This window comes from Schistocerca piceifrons, chromosome 3, assembly GCF_021461385.2.
Source record: "Schistocerca piceifrons isolate TAMUIC-IGC-003096 chromosome 3, iqSchPice1.1, whole genome shotgun sequence".
Classification (NCBI taxonomy): domain Eukaryota; kingdom Metazoa; phylum Arthropoda; class Insecta; order Orthoptera; family Acrididae; genus Schistocerca; species Schistocerca piceifrons.
Genome location: NC_060140.1, coordinates 168,946,098 through 168,960,550, shown reverse-complemented (window position 1 = coordinate 168,960,550; position 14,453 = coordinate 168,946,098). Strand labels below are relative to the sequence as shown.

General features: G+C 41.9%; 1 protein-coding gene across 1 annotated transcript in view; it reads left to right on the top strand.

The window, feature by feature from the left end:
- Positions 1-14,453, top strand: part of LOC124788490 (odorant receptor Or2-like) — a 471,428-nt gene that overhangs the window by 411,570 nt on the left and 45,405 nt on the right. Inside the window, exon 2 of the mRNA XM_047255759.1 lies at positions 13,777-13,876. Within this exon, the coding sequence (XP_047111715.1) occupies positions 13,777-13,876 (100 nt within the window). The remainder of the gene's footprint in view (positions 1-13,776; positions 13,877-14,453) is intronic.

The window sequence follows — 14,453 nt, the reverse complement described above, 5'->3', positions numbered from 1 at the left end:
CCGGCTATCTGGCACTAAGGTCCACTCACCAGTTTCTGGCTTGATGGTCGCGAATGACGTCCTTGTGGCCCCGGAGGATGTCTCCAATGCCTTCGGCCGCTTTTTCGCAGAGGTTTTGAGCTCCGCTCATTACCACCCTGCCTTCCTCCCCCGCAAACAGGCAGAGGAGGCTAGGCCACCTAACTTCCGCTCCTCGAATCGTGAAAGTTATAATGCCCCATTCACCATGCGGGAACTCGAAAACGCACTTGCCCGGTCACGGTCCTCCGCTCCAGGGCCTGATTCTATTCATATTCAGATGCTGAAGAACCTTTCTCCTGCGGGTGAAGGTTTTCTTCTTCGTACTTACAATCGCATCTGGACTGAGGGACATGTTCCCGCATGCTGGCGCGAGTCTATTGTTGTCCCAATTCCTAAACCGGGGAAGGACAAGCACGTGCTCCACATGGATGGCGGGCGCACACAACTGATTTCATCAAAGTGTACGGGCCTGAAGACGGCGTTGACGCAACATAGAAACTAGTACCGAAGTAAATATAAAATCTTAAGTACAGCTGCAGGAATTTCATTTTTAATAAAAATTATACCAGCTGTGTCCCAGCTTCATCCAGTTTAAATATGTATGTACGACGACTTGGTTTTGTTCGTCATGTAGAACCCGCATGTCTGGGTGATAGATATGAAGTGAAAATACTTTATTAATATACTTCCTCTCTGATAAATCTTCATAATAGCAATTAGCTATCAGCAAAGGTCTACTGGGATGCCTGTGTTAGCAACTCCCTTCCATTTTGGGTAGCTTCAGAAATGACAGATTTTTCAATTAAATGTAACTGAATACCGTAACTGCCACGTCCAATCAGCGTTAAATTCACCATTAATCCATACGTGCCTAAAGTACGTAGTGGCAATATTTCTGGTTTTACAGAGATCATAAGCAGCTACAAGAAGCTATTCTTGGAGCATTTGAGAAGGCAGTAGTGGGAAGAAGACGTATTGTGGTGTGAGGTACCGCTGATAGATGGTTTATTCGCTACGTGTACAGTGAGAAAGAGCGCCTGAATTGTGGTCCCTCTCCACGATAGTCTGCCATGTTCGGAAGTAGCACGCCAAAGTGACAAACTTCTGTTACCAATGTTAGAAAAACTAAACAGTTAATTCACTTGCCTTTCGTATAAAAGCATTCTCACAAGTTGGCTGTCATTCCATTATTTAAAAAGTGTTTATAACCAGCAGAATAATAAATAGTTCCTAAACAAAAAGGCAGTCGAAGCACTTCGAAGATCGGATCATACCTAACTTGAATGGCGGGCGAGGTGTTCCTGCTGAAGATCAGAGCTGGTTCGGCAGCGTCGAAGGACAGACGTATTATCTGCCGCAGTCGGTATCGGTTAAGAACTTAATTAGCAAAATCTCTCTCACTTTTTTGTCATGCAATTGAGAACTATTTTGACAGTAATTACGCAAAGCCGCAGTTCATTTTGTTTATTCTGTGAAATTGTGAAGGATGGAAATTATTTGCGATTCGTAACGTGGACCGTAAGTGTGCAGTTTCTGGTATTCTGCTAATAAAAAAGCGAGTGGCTTACCGTTTCAACAAACCAATTCAGAATTTAATTATTTTTACAATACTAGTTCCTCGCTAACATTTTATTACAGTCCCAAGGTAACGGACTCACGACCTACATGCTGTTTCTTGCACAGGGCACAACTACTATACAAAACTGTAGACTGGTGGACATTATTCGGCACTTGCACATCGCACTCAGGACGGTGAAAGCAACTAGGCACCTCGCATGTACAGCAATCTTAGTACAAATATTTGAATGCATGGTGTCTGTTTTTTTCGAACAAGTCTGAAAGAACAGACACCACTCATTCGTATAACTGTTTCGCCTAGATGGGTAATGGATCCACCTTCTTCAGTGGGGGTGCACAAGTACGTCCGACCACCTGCGAGAATCTGAGCAGCGAGCATGGATGAAATGGACAGGGGCTGCGGATAGGTGGCGCTCCGTGGGTGTGTGGATCGGCCGTAAGGCGTGCGAAAACGCTGTGTCCCAGATGGCGCAGCGGTTAACGCACCTGCCTAGCAAGCACGAGATTCCGGGTTCGAAATCCAGTCTGCCACACATTTTCATTCGTAGGCGCTGATTCTGCGTAATGTCCCGATGCAGCTGACATCAGCAATCCCTTCCCTTCCCTTCCCTTCCCTTTTCCTCCTTCGATTTATGTACAACTTAGTACTAATGATATCAGTGATACTACATGTGTGGTAACAGAGAGGTGGTACGAGGGGGCTGAAGTTTTCAAGGGAACAAATTTGTCACACACTAAAATCAATATATGCCGATCTCTTTTGTCTTTATTACATTTCCCCAACAATCAGTGTCGCTGAACGGCGGCTGCAGGGAGCTATCCGTAAGGCAAATTTTTGGGCATCCAACTATGATTTTCAGTTCTCAGCTTGAAAGACCCGAGTGATGCATTTCTGTCGTCGTCGAACGGTCCACCTCCATCCAGAGCTCTACCTTGCCAATGAACTCGTTCGTACTGAGGAGACGCATCGCTTTCTTTGCATGCTGTTTGATGCTCAGCTCACCTGGACACCTCATCTTCGCGAACGTAAACAACGGTGCTTGCGACACCTCAACATCCCTGGCTGCCTCAGCCACACCGTTCGGGGGGCTGCACGAACAACCCTCCTACAGCTCTATAAGGCCTTGGTCCAGTCCAGTCCAGTCCAGTCCAGTCCCGTCTCGGCTACGGGAGCGTGGTGTACGACTCAGCAGCACCTTCAACGTTGCAGATCCTCGACCCGATTCTCCATTGTGGCGTCAGACTGGCGACAGGTGCCTTCCGCACTAGTCCGGTGACTAGCCTTCTTGTAGAAGCTGGAATCCCTCCCCTACGATTCCGCCAACAATAGTTGCTTGCGTCATACATCTACCGCGTCCATGCCTCACCCGACCACCCAAGCCGCAGGCTCCTTTTTCCATCTTCTGCACTCCCCTCCCCACGACGGCGGCCTAGGTCGGGTCTCCCGATCGCGATCCGCGTTCGTTCCCTTCTCTCGTCACTCGAGTCCTTTCCCCTTCCTCCTTCCTTCCGGCCCTCTTCTACCCCTCCTTGGTCCCTCCCTCGCTTGCGGCTTTGCTTGGATTTGTCCTTCGATTCTAAGTCCTCCGTTCCACCTGCCAGTCTTCAACAATTCATGGCTCTTCTTGCCTCGTTTCGCGATGCAGATTTAGTCTACACCGATGGTTCTGTGGTCGATGGACGCACTGGGTTTGCTTTCATCGACGGCGACTACGTTGAGCAGCATTCCCTGCCTTGTGGGAGCAGTGTTTTCACTGCGGAGCTGGTTGCTCTTTATCGTGCACTCGCTCACCTTTCCTCCTGCCCTGGGGAGTCATTTGTCATATGCAGTGACTCCCTGAGTGTATTGCAAGCACTCGACCAGCGTTTTTCTCGGGACCCTTTCGTGCGCGGTATTAAAGATGCTGTTTTTGCTCTCGCCGAATGTGGTCGTTCAGCGACGCTTGTGTGGACCCCGGGCCACCATTTCAGGAGAGGAACGTGTCGATCGGTTGACCAAGCAGGCCACCACTTCGCCACCCCTGGAGCTTAGTCTCGTGGAAAGAGACCTCCGGTCAGCCCTACATCGCAAGGTCCACGATATCTGGAGCTCTGAGTGGTCTGTCTTGAACACGCCCAATAAGCTCCGCATGGTAATGTCGTCCACGGCCGTATGGAACTCATCCTTGAGGAGCACGGGTAGGGACTCGGTTGTTCTCTGCCGTCTTCGAAATGGACATACGCGGTTGACCCACAGCTATCTCCTTCGTCGTGAGAACCCGCCCAAGTGTCGCTGTGATGCAGGGCTGACAGTGGTCCATCTTCTGATGGACTGCCCCCTTTTAGCCCTCTTGCGGCAGTCCTTTAATTTACCAGCTGCACGTCCTTTAATTCTAGGTGACGATGCCTCTATAGCTGACACGGTTTTACGTTTTATCTGTGAGGCTGGGTTTTATCACTCACTCTAGTGTGGGCGCTCTCGCATGATTTCTCTGGCTACACCCACTCCAGCGATTTTTAGTTGTGACGTGGATACCAAAATAGTGTCTTTTATGGTAACAAGTTGTGTTGGTACCTCTCTCAACACTTTCCAGTTGGAGGTTCTTCGTTTGTAGTCGAGTGGTTCACCATTTACCTGATCTGTCAACAACTGTAGTCTGTTTTACTCTAGTCAACTATTTGCTCTGCTCCTTTTAAGTGTCGTCCATTTTGTGTTATTGCGGTGTTCATTTTAGCTCTGTATCCCTCGGTGTCTCCTCCCTCTGGGTTTAGAGGTTACGCTTTTACTGTATAGGCCTTTTACAAGTATATCTTTTTGGAATAGGGGACTGATGACCTCGATGTTTAGCCCCCATCAAACCCCAAAACAAACAAACCAACCAACCAACTAAAATCAATCTCTCTCTCTCTCTCTCTCTCTCTCTCTCTCTCTCTCTCTCTCTCTCTCTCTCTCTCTCTGGCCGTTGAAGGTGTCTGTGTGAACACCGCACAGTGTTACCATAAGGAATCGAACGACGACACGTAAACACGTTATACCACAGTTACTGTGGCCTGGAATTCCTGACAAAAAATTTCATAAAGAATCACCTATGATATTGTTACAGCTTTATATCTCGTTTAAAAGAAAAATAAACAGTGTGTTGAGGTATCTTACTTAGATCACAAATTATGCAAGACTTGAATACATCTCAAAATTTATATTAGAGCAATACAATACTCGTCATATTAAAACGGATCGTCTGCCACCTTTTTTGTCATGCGTGAAATGAAAATCGTAGACATGTTTTGTGGTGCATCCCTCGGCATCCCAATGTTTACGACAAAGGACGAGGGAGCGAAATGCCGCCGCGGAAGCCGCTGAAAGTGTCCAGTAAATGAATCCGGGAGACTTTTGGAGCATGTTGCGTTCCGAGGCAAATATTCTGCCAAGAAATTTGTCATAAAAATGCTGCTTCATGGAACTGCTACTGCCAGTGTGTCAGAAAGTGTGACGCGTTGTATCTCCGCTGCCATTATAATAAAGACTTTTGCGTTCAGACGGACGGCGCTATACAAAATTGGCAACAAGGGGTGTCGACTGCTACAGTTTGCATTCACACGACACATGATCTACCATTAGTCCACTGGCATAGATATCGCAGAAAAGCTCGAACAGAAGACAATATTTCTTCCAGAAACTGCCACAGCCTACTGTCCAGATACTCTGACTTCGAGAATTATCAAAGTGGCCATATTATTTGCGGACTTATGGACCCTGCAAACGATGAAAAGGTCGTCAAATTTTAAAATGTTTGTATCAAATATATTAAACTAAAACCCCCCTCGATTGCGAAAAAAGCACCTAGCGTTAAGTATTAACACAGGTTTCGGCGTAGATAACTACACCTTCTTCAGAACAGCAACAAAAACCACAAGTGCCTCAGAAGACCTTTGTCAATATTAAAAGAACACCATAGCTATACATTTATAAAAGAAAACAACACAGTACATATTTACGAAGTCAAAACCACTACTGCGCTCCACCTCACACCAACCTATGGTCGATGGGCCAAGACCCGCCATAAACTGCAGCTACAAATGGTCGCTCACTTACAAGCTTTGTGCCAAATATTTGACTGTGTGCTACGCTGCTTTTTGTATGTTTGTCAAACACAGAGCGTGTTTGACAGAAATGTTACTGACGAAAAATCCGACAAGATGGGGGAAGGGTGGGGAGGTTTTTTTTTTTAAAGTTTCACTGCAAATGATACGTAAGAAACAGGTTCATTTCAATTCAGCTCACTGTATCCTGACTTCACACAACTATGGAAACTGGTAGTTGCCAGTATTATGTTTTTATGCTTGATTACAAAGTGGTAGCGGTATTGCATCTTTCTAAGCAAAAATATTAAACAGGAAGAGGCTAAGCAAAAAAATCAGTATTCTGCACACAACATACAAGCGGGAGAGTAACAAAATAAAAAAATAAATAGGTGTAGGCTATATTTTCCCACGTAGTGGTATTTTAATGAACTGCCTTCAGGGTTTCCCTGTCGATTCGTTGAAAGTTGATGTAATCATCAGGTTCCGCGTATCCTTCAATAGATTTTCATGTCCTTTTGTCTCTCTTTCACTTCAAACGCAGTGCCAGAGTCAATGATCGAAATACCGGGTGATCAAAAGGTCAGTATAAATTTGAAAACTGAATAAATCACGGAATAAAGTAGATAGAGAGGTACAAATTGACACACATACTTGGAATGCCGAATGACATTGGGTTCTATTAGAACCAAAAAAATGCAAACGTTCAAAAAATGTCCGACAGATGGCGTTTAATCTGATCAGAATAGCAGTAATTAGCATAACAAAGAAAGGCTAAGCAAAGATGATGATCTTTACAGGAAATGCTCAGTATGTCCACCATTATTCCTCAACAACAGCTGTAGTCCAGGAATAATGTTGTGAATAGCACAGTAAAGCATGTCCGCAGTTATGGTGAGGCATTGGCGTCGGATGTTGTCTTTCAGCATCCCTAGAGAGGTCGGTCGATCACGATACACTTGCGACTTCAGGTAACCCCAAAGCCAATAATCGCACGGACTGAGGTCTGGGGCCCTGGGAGGCCAAGCATGACGAAAGTGGCGGCTGAGCACACGATCACCACCAAACGACGCGCGTAAGAGATCTTTCGGCCACTACGGGGTCTATCGTCTAATCAGCCCGTGGCTTAGAACTTGGAAATCATTCTCGCCACAGCTGCATTTGTCAACGGACCTTTACCCGTTCGAATCCCCTTCCTATGGTGATAGGATCGTAACGCTGACCTAGCACATTCTCCATTCTGATAATACAGCTTCACTAAAAGCGCCTTTTCAGGTAACGTCAACACGCTGCGACTGCTGGCGCATCTGATTCTCTCTCTCATTGCGCATGACAATCGTGTATAAAAGGAGCTTCAAAATGATTGAAATGGCTCTGAGCACTATGGGACAACTGATGAGGTCATCAGTCCCCTAGAACTACTTAAACCTAACTAACGTAAGGACATCACACACATCCATGCCCGTGGCAGGATTCGAACCTGCGACCGTAGCGGTCGCGCGGTTCCAGAGTGTAGCGCCTACAACCGCTCGGCCACACCGGCCGGCCTAAAAGGAGCTGTAGTCACTGACGTTTTGCTGTCCAGTGCCATCTGTCGGACATTTTGTGAACGTTTTTTTCCCTAATAAAACCCCATGTCATTCCAAGCATGTGTGTCATCTATCTACATTATTCCGAGGTTTATTAAGTATTCAAATTTATACTGACTTTCTGATCGCCTGGTACATTAGTGTCACAATATAGCATGTACGAGCAGCGTCTGCTTCAGTAGTGGGGTTAAACTGACAAATTTTGCTGGAACCCGAATGAACTTTGTTGACAATCAGTGCCTAAAAAAGAGCGAATTTGACAAACGATTTTGACTGTTTATTAGGGCCTTCAGACTTTCCGGCAGCCAGCTGCTGGACAGGTTTTATGTTGAAGAGTGTACCCAAGAACTCAAATAGACCAATGTTAGTTACCAACAGGTGTCGAGGAGACGTTAACGTTAGATCGTTATTGTAAATACTAACCTTTTTTAGGTTCGGTTCCGTCTTCACATTTGATAATGAAAATAATACATCAGTTGGTATTTCCATGGCGCTGGTCTTTAACGAATGAGTATTTAATGCAATAATAAACGGATATAACATTTCTGTAATTAAGAATCGATTCCTGAACGCAGCAGTCGCATTTCTTTTAGTGGACTTCTGTGTTGGTACAAGTAAAACTCTGACACGTGAATGTGAGTACTTGCACCATCAGTACTGTTGGACAGGCTCTGCACTGGATTCACAATCATCATATACAATCTTAGATACGTTTTGTTATGAACACGGTTTTCTTTGTAACGTTCGATGTTTTCAATTTCTGTTACCGTTTCCTTTGGAAAAGCGTTGCGTAAATTGTATTATCTATTATAAACTGCCCACAGCCATTCTCATCACTCCTGGTTGATGCTCATAGAATAATTTCGAATTTGGAAAGGAGTTATCACGTAATCGGTACCGAAGTGTTTTAAATGGATCATTTTTTAATAAATCGTGGGAGCAGACAGTGATAAATGTTATTACTAATAGTTAATGTTAAAATCGGTATTGATCACTAATTTATTTATTCTGGTAACTGGTTTCGACCACGCCTGTCGTTATCTTCAGACCTATAAGTCAACTGCAAAGTCTGATCAGAGGCCTACGAACATTAAAGAGAATTACATGAAACTACAAAGTTATAAAACGATGAATTAACACAATTCTGTATGAGCTGGAGCCTCCTCCTAGTGGTAAATCATTGCTAGATAGAGCAGTGAACGTATTACGTATATACTGGAGGCTCCACCCACTTTTGACAGAATGATGTCATCGTTAACCAATGGGTTAAAAAGTCAAATAACAACGTAAAATTTCATAATTAAAAGAACAAAGAATGAAAATACATGGAACTGGTTCAACAGCTATTGTCAGATAAAATATGTAACAATATCAAACATATCAGATAAATGAAAACCTTTTCGACAGTACATGGGTTACCTTCTCTGGGCCTGTTGGAGAACCATTTAGAAGCTACGGGTTGGCATGGTAAGTATAGACGCCATTCCAATGATATGGCAGCAGGCTACTCTCCAACTAGGTTGTTGTAATATCGATAGACAAACACTGTCACGTCAGACGACGTACCAAGAACAGCAACATACTGTTATGGAAACGATAGACGCTCTACCAGGGCGCTTTCCATTAAGGAGGCTGCAAAAATCATTGAGTGATGTGTTGTAGTAAATGCCACACATATAGAATTTAAAGGTGTAATAAGAGACATCCATTTGTACAGATTAATCGATGGATAATAATTAGTTCTTGAAGATGAAAACAGAGAAATAAAATAATTGAGATGGGACAGTACTTGCGCATGTTCTTAAAATACTACCTACGACACTATATATATATATATACACTCCTGGAAATGGAAAAAAGAACACATTGACACCGGTGTGTCAGACCCACCATACTTGCTCCGGACACTGTGAGAGGGCTGTACAAGCAATGATCACACGCACGGCACAGCGGACACACCAGGAACCGCGGTGTTGGCCGTCGAATGGCGCTAGCTGCGCAGCATTTGTGCACCGCCGCCGTCAGTGTCAGCCAGTTTGCCGTGGCATACGGAGCTCCATCGCAGTCTTTAACACTGGTAGCATACCGCGACAGCGTGGACGTGAACCGTATGTGCAGTTGACGGACTTTGAGCGAGGACGTATAGTGGGCATGCGGGAGGCCGGGTGGACGTACTGCCGAATTGCTCAACACGTGGGGCGTGAGGTCTCCACAGTACATCGATGTTGTCGCCAGTGGTCGGCGGAAGGTGCACGTGCCCGTCGACCTGGGACCGGACCGCAGCGACGCACGGATGCACGCCAAGACCGTAGGATCCTACGCAGTGCCGTAGGGGACCGCACCGCCACTTCCCAGCAAATTAGGGACACTGTTGCTCCTGGGGTATCGGCGAGGACCATTCGCAACCGTCTCCATGAAGCTGGGCTACGGTCCCGCACACCGTTAGGCCGTCTTCCGCTCACGCCCCAACATCGTGCAGCCCGCCTCCAGTGGTGTCGCGACAGGCGTGAATGGAGGGACGAATGGAGACGTGTCGTCTTCAGCGATGAGAGTCGCTTCTGCCTTGGTGCCAATGATGGTCGTATGCGTGTTTGGCGCCGTGCAGGTGAGCGCCACAATCAGGACTGCATACGACCGAGGCACACAGGGCCAACACCCGGCATCATGGTGTGGGGAGCGATCTCCTACACTGGCCGTACACCACTGGTGATCGTCGTCATCGAACCCATCGTTCTACCATTCCTAGACCGGCAAGGGAACTTGCTGTTCCAACAGGACAATGCACGTCCGCATGTATCCCGTGCCACCCAACGTGCTCTAGAAGGTGTAAGTCAACTACCCTGGCCAGCAAGATCTCCGGATCTGTCCCCCATTGAGCATGTTTGGGACTGGATGAAGCGTCGTCTCACGCGGTCTGCACGTCCAGCACGAACGCTGGTCCAACTGAGGCGCCAGGTGGAAATGGCTTGGCAAGCCGTTCCACAGGACTACATCCAGCATCTCTACGATCGTCTCCATGGGAGAATAGCAGCCTGCATTGCTGCGAAAGGTGGATATACACTGTACTAGTGCCGACATTGTGCATGCTCTGTTGCCTGTGTCTATGTGCCTGTGGTTCTGTCAGTGTGATCATGTGATGTATCTGACCCCAGGAATGTGTCAATAAAGTATCCCCTTCCTGGGACAATGAATTCACGGTGTTCTTATTTCAATTTCCAGGAGTGTGTGTATATATATATATATATATATATATATATATATATATATATATATATATATATATATAGCAAATTTTACATCTGACAATATTAAATGGCATTGCTATGATTTATTTTACATGCCACACTCACAAACAAAAATGTAGTTAACATGTATAAAAATAGTACTAAAAGACTAAGTATAAAACAATGACAGTGTAAGGTACGGAATAACAGGTACCTGTAACAAACATTGAAGTGGGTCACATGCATTATTGGTCAATAATATATATGCACAAAAGTATTATATATAACAACAGTTTATATTATATTTATATTACAATGCTAAAAGCCACAGTGTCAGAATATTAAAGGGATTTGAATTTGCATTATGCAGTCTTAAAGCAAGACAAAAGTAAACACACTAAAAACAGATTGTCAGACATAAAATAATAATTGGCAAAATAAAAAAGGTTATGAAGTATAAAATGTTTTACAAAGGTTTGAATAATTTTTATCAAATGAGACAGAAGAATGGTTATTCTAAAGTAAATCGCCAGAAAGCTCAAAGAAATGTTTGTATTCAAGCTGCTAATTTAAAACAAATAATGGTTTACTTTTATTAAGTGAATATATTTGTTTCTTCTGAAGTATTTAACAGAAGCCCTTTTCGTACATTATGTAATATTTTCATACTGTTCGAAATGTAACACTCAGAGTGATTGTATTCATGAAGATGCTGACCAAATATAGATTTGGTATGTGCAATACCAGTAGTATGTTCCTTAAAATGTCTTAGAAAGCTACAGCCAGTTTGGCCAATTACTGTATCTCACAGTTGTTGCATTGTATTTTGTAAGTGCATGACTTTTGATATTTATTTGATTCCCTGATTATGTGTTTTAATTTCATCTGTAGTAGGTTGTTTGTTTTGAATGCTATTGACACATTTGTATTTTTAAATAATTTACTTATTTTATCTGAAATAAGTGCCATGCATGTCGTTTTACTAAATCTCCTCTTGGAATTTGTAACAGCGTCATGAGTTCATTGTAATTTTTGATGTAACACATCAACCTGATGATGATTATGTTGTTAACAACTGCTGTATGTTTTAAGGTATCAATTTCCTTCTGGACTGCATCAGGTTGAAGAGGTAATTTCTGTATCATTGTTTTAAAGAATGGTGTTTTGTATTTTAATGGATGGCATGATGTGGCATTTATTATTACATCAGTTGATGTGGGTTTTCTGTAGATAGAAATATTATGTTTTCCGTTCTTGTTTTCAATTGTGAGGTCCAGGAAAATAATACTGTTATGACTTCCATGTTCTACTGTCAATAAAAGTTTCGGATGGAGATTATTTGTTAGTGGAAGTATCAATTTCTTCCTTAGAACTGTTCTATAATACCCATGTGTCATCAATGTATCTTTTGTAGTATACAATTTTATCCACTATTTCTGACTTTTTTGAAAAATTTAATTTCAGTATGATTGATGAAGATATCTGCTACAGTGCCAGCCAGGGAATTCCCCAACATCCTTCTGAATATATATTTTATTATTAAAGGAAAAATAATTTAAATCGAGAGTAGTATTTAACAGTTCAATGAACTCCACTCTCTCTTCAAGGCTCATAATTTTATGATGCATTAGCTTATCCTTAATCACAGAGATAGCCTCTTGAATGGGTATGTTCGTGTAAAGATAAGTGATGTGCAAAGATGCAAACCTGGCGTTTTGTGGAATTTAACATCATAAATTACTTTAATTAATTCAACACTGTTTGTATTGCTATAATTTTTTTCATAAATGTAAAAGGATTTTAAGATTTCATTAAGGTTTTGTTCAGGTTATGAGAGGAGCTGTTAATATTGTCAACAATTGGACAAATTGGTAAGTTTGGTATATGTAATTTGATTTGTGATCTCAACTTAGGTAGAGTGGGATTGATAACCTTAAGAGTTATTTTATCTTTAGGTGACAATGGAGAGTCATTATCAATCAGCTTTTTAATTTTTGTTTGGAATCTTGGAGGCAGGTCTTTGTTAACTTCAGTTATTCCATGGTGTTGAAAAATTGTAAAGTCTTAGAAACATAATCATCTTCACTAACGATGGCAAGGGTATCCCCTTTATCTGCCTTGATTGCAATTGCTTTATTAGTTATTAGCTTCTGGTTAATTTGTTTTACAATTTTTAATTCATTGTTATGTTTATTTCTTATTAGTAATGACCTTTTTTAGTTTTATGGGCAATGTCACATATTTTTGTCTTGCTAAATTGAGCAAGTTTTGCAGCAATCTTTACGTTTAATACTTGCATTATTCAGTTCTTGAGCTAGATTATATTTAGGCCTTTGTTTAAAAGTGCTGTCTGAGCAGGAGTGAAAGTAATCTTATTTAGATTGGTTACTCTTCGATAAAAGTTACGTACATTTGATCAAACATCTTGTGAAAATACAATTTGTTGAATAACAAGGACTGCAATTTTCTTATTATGCCTATTAAGAATAGTTTCACATACTGCATTAATTTTGTCATCTATAAACTTAAGTAAATGTGAAAATATTAAAGGTGACAATTGATTACTAATTTGAAGATCTAAATTATACATTTCAAGAGTTAATGCATGTTTTATATACATCTTTAATTTCAGATCTAATCCAAACAATGCTACTCTTCTGACATAAAGATTTTCCTGTATTTGATGTGGTATTAAAGCTAATTTTTACATAATTAGTAATCACAGGATTCATTAGGCATTGTTTAAGATATTTTGGAAATGAATTTCATGATTTTAGTGCATAACCCTCTAAACTACTTGTACTCTCCCAATACCTGAATTGGCAATAAATTAATTACTTTTGAAATACATCATGGGAGCAGACAGGGATCAATGTTATTACTAATAGTTACTATTAAAATCAGTCTTGATCACAAATTTATTTATTCTGGTAACCTGTTTCGACCACACCTGTGGTCATTTTCAGACCAAAATGCTGTATGAGCAGGAGCCTCCTTCTGGTGGTAAATCACTGCTCATTTATCTCGTGTAGTATTTTTACATATTTTATCTGACAATAGCTGTTTAGCAAGAATGAAAATACATGGAACTTACAAAGTTCCATGTATTACTAAGACCCCGGCAAATACTTGGATACTCCTGGATTTATTTTATATTTGGCAAAGTGATGTACCACATGCTATTCACCTACTCTCCAAGATCAGTTTTAACACAATCGTGTAAAAATATTTCTAGCTCATGCTGAGAGTTAAGACACAAGTATTATATATGTTACTTATTTCATGCTGCTCGCTTGTCTTTGTAGGTCCATACGAGAACTGGAACTCGTGATGAACCACTCCATATTCCTTCTCCTGTTTCTCAACATGCTGAATATTTGCGTACATACTTTCGTCACTGCCGTGGTAAGCACATTTTCAGTCATTATTTACTCAGCAGCATGTCACATAGAATAAGATCATTGAACCTCACAGCAAAGTGTCAACAACAGATATATTCATTTCACATACACCATATCTACCACAAAGTATTATTAGTTTTGACACGTACTGTTTCATAAAGCGAAACCAGGTATGTCAAGACTAATCTGGAGACACTACTCAAAGGCATCTTTGCAAGTCACTTCATTGCCGATGAACAATCGAAATTTTTGTTATAACGTAATATTTTTAATTTGGAGTGATTCTTTTAGTTAAATTGTAAAGCAAATCAGTTAATTGTTATTTTGGGTTAGAATGGCGTAATCCATGGACGACAAGATAGTGTTCAGTTGTATAAGCGAACTGTATAGGTTATGTAATGGAAAACAAAAATGGAATAAATTCAAGTGTTTATTTTTCTATCTGCTTACCTTCAACGGTCAGCACTTTCTGTGATGTTATGTGTTACTGTTTGTCGACACTCTGTACTCTCTACAGCTTAGTACTGACCTCATTCATAGATATATAATGCCCTTGTAAGTTTTTTAAGCATTGATTAGTA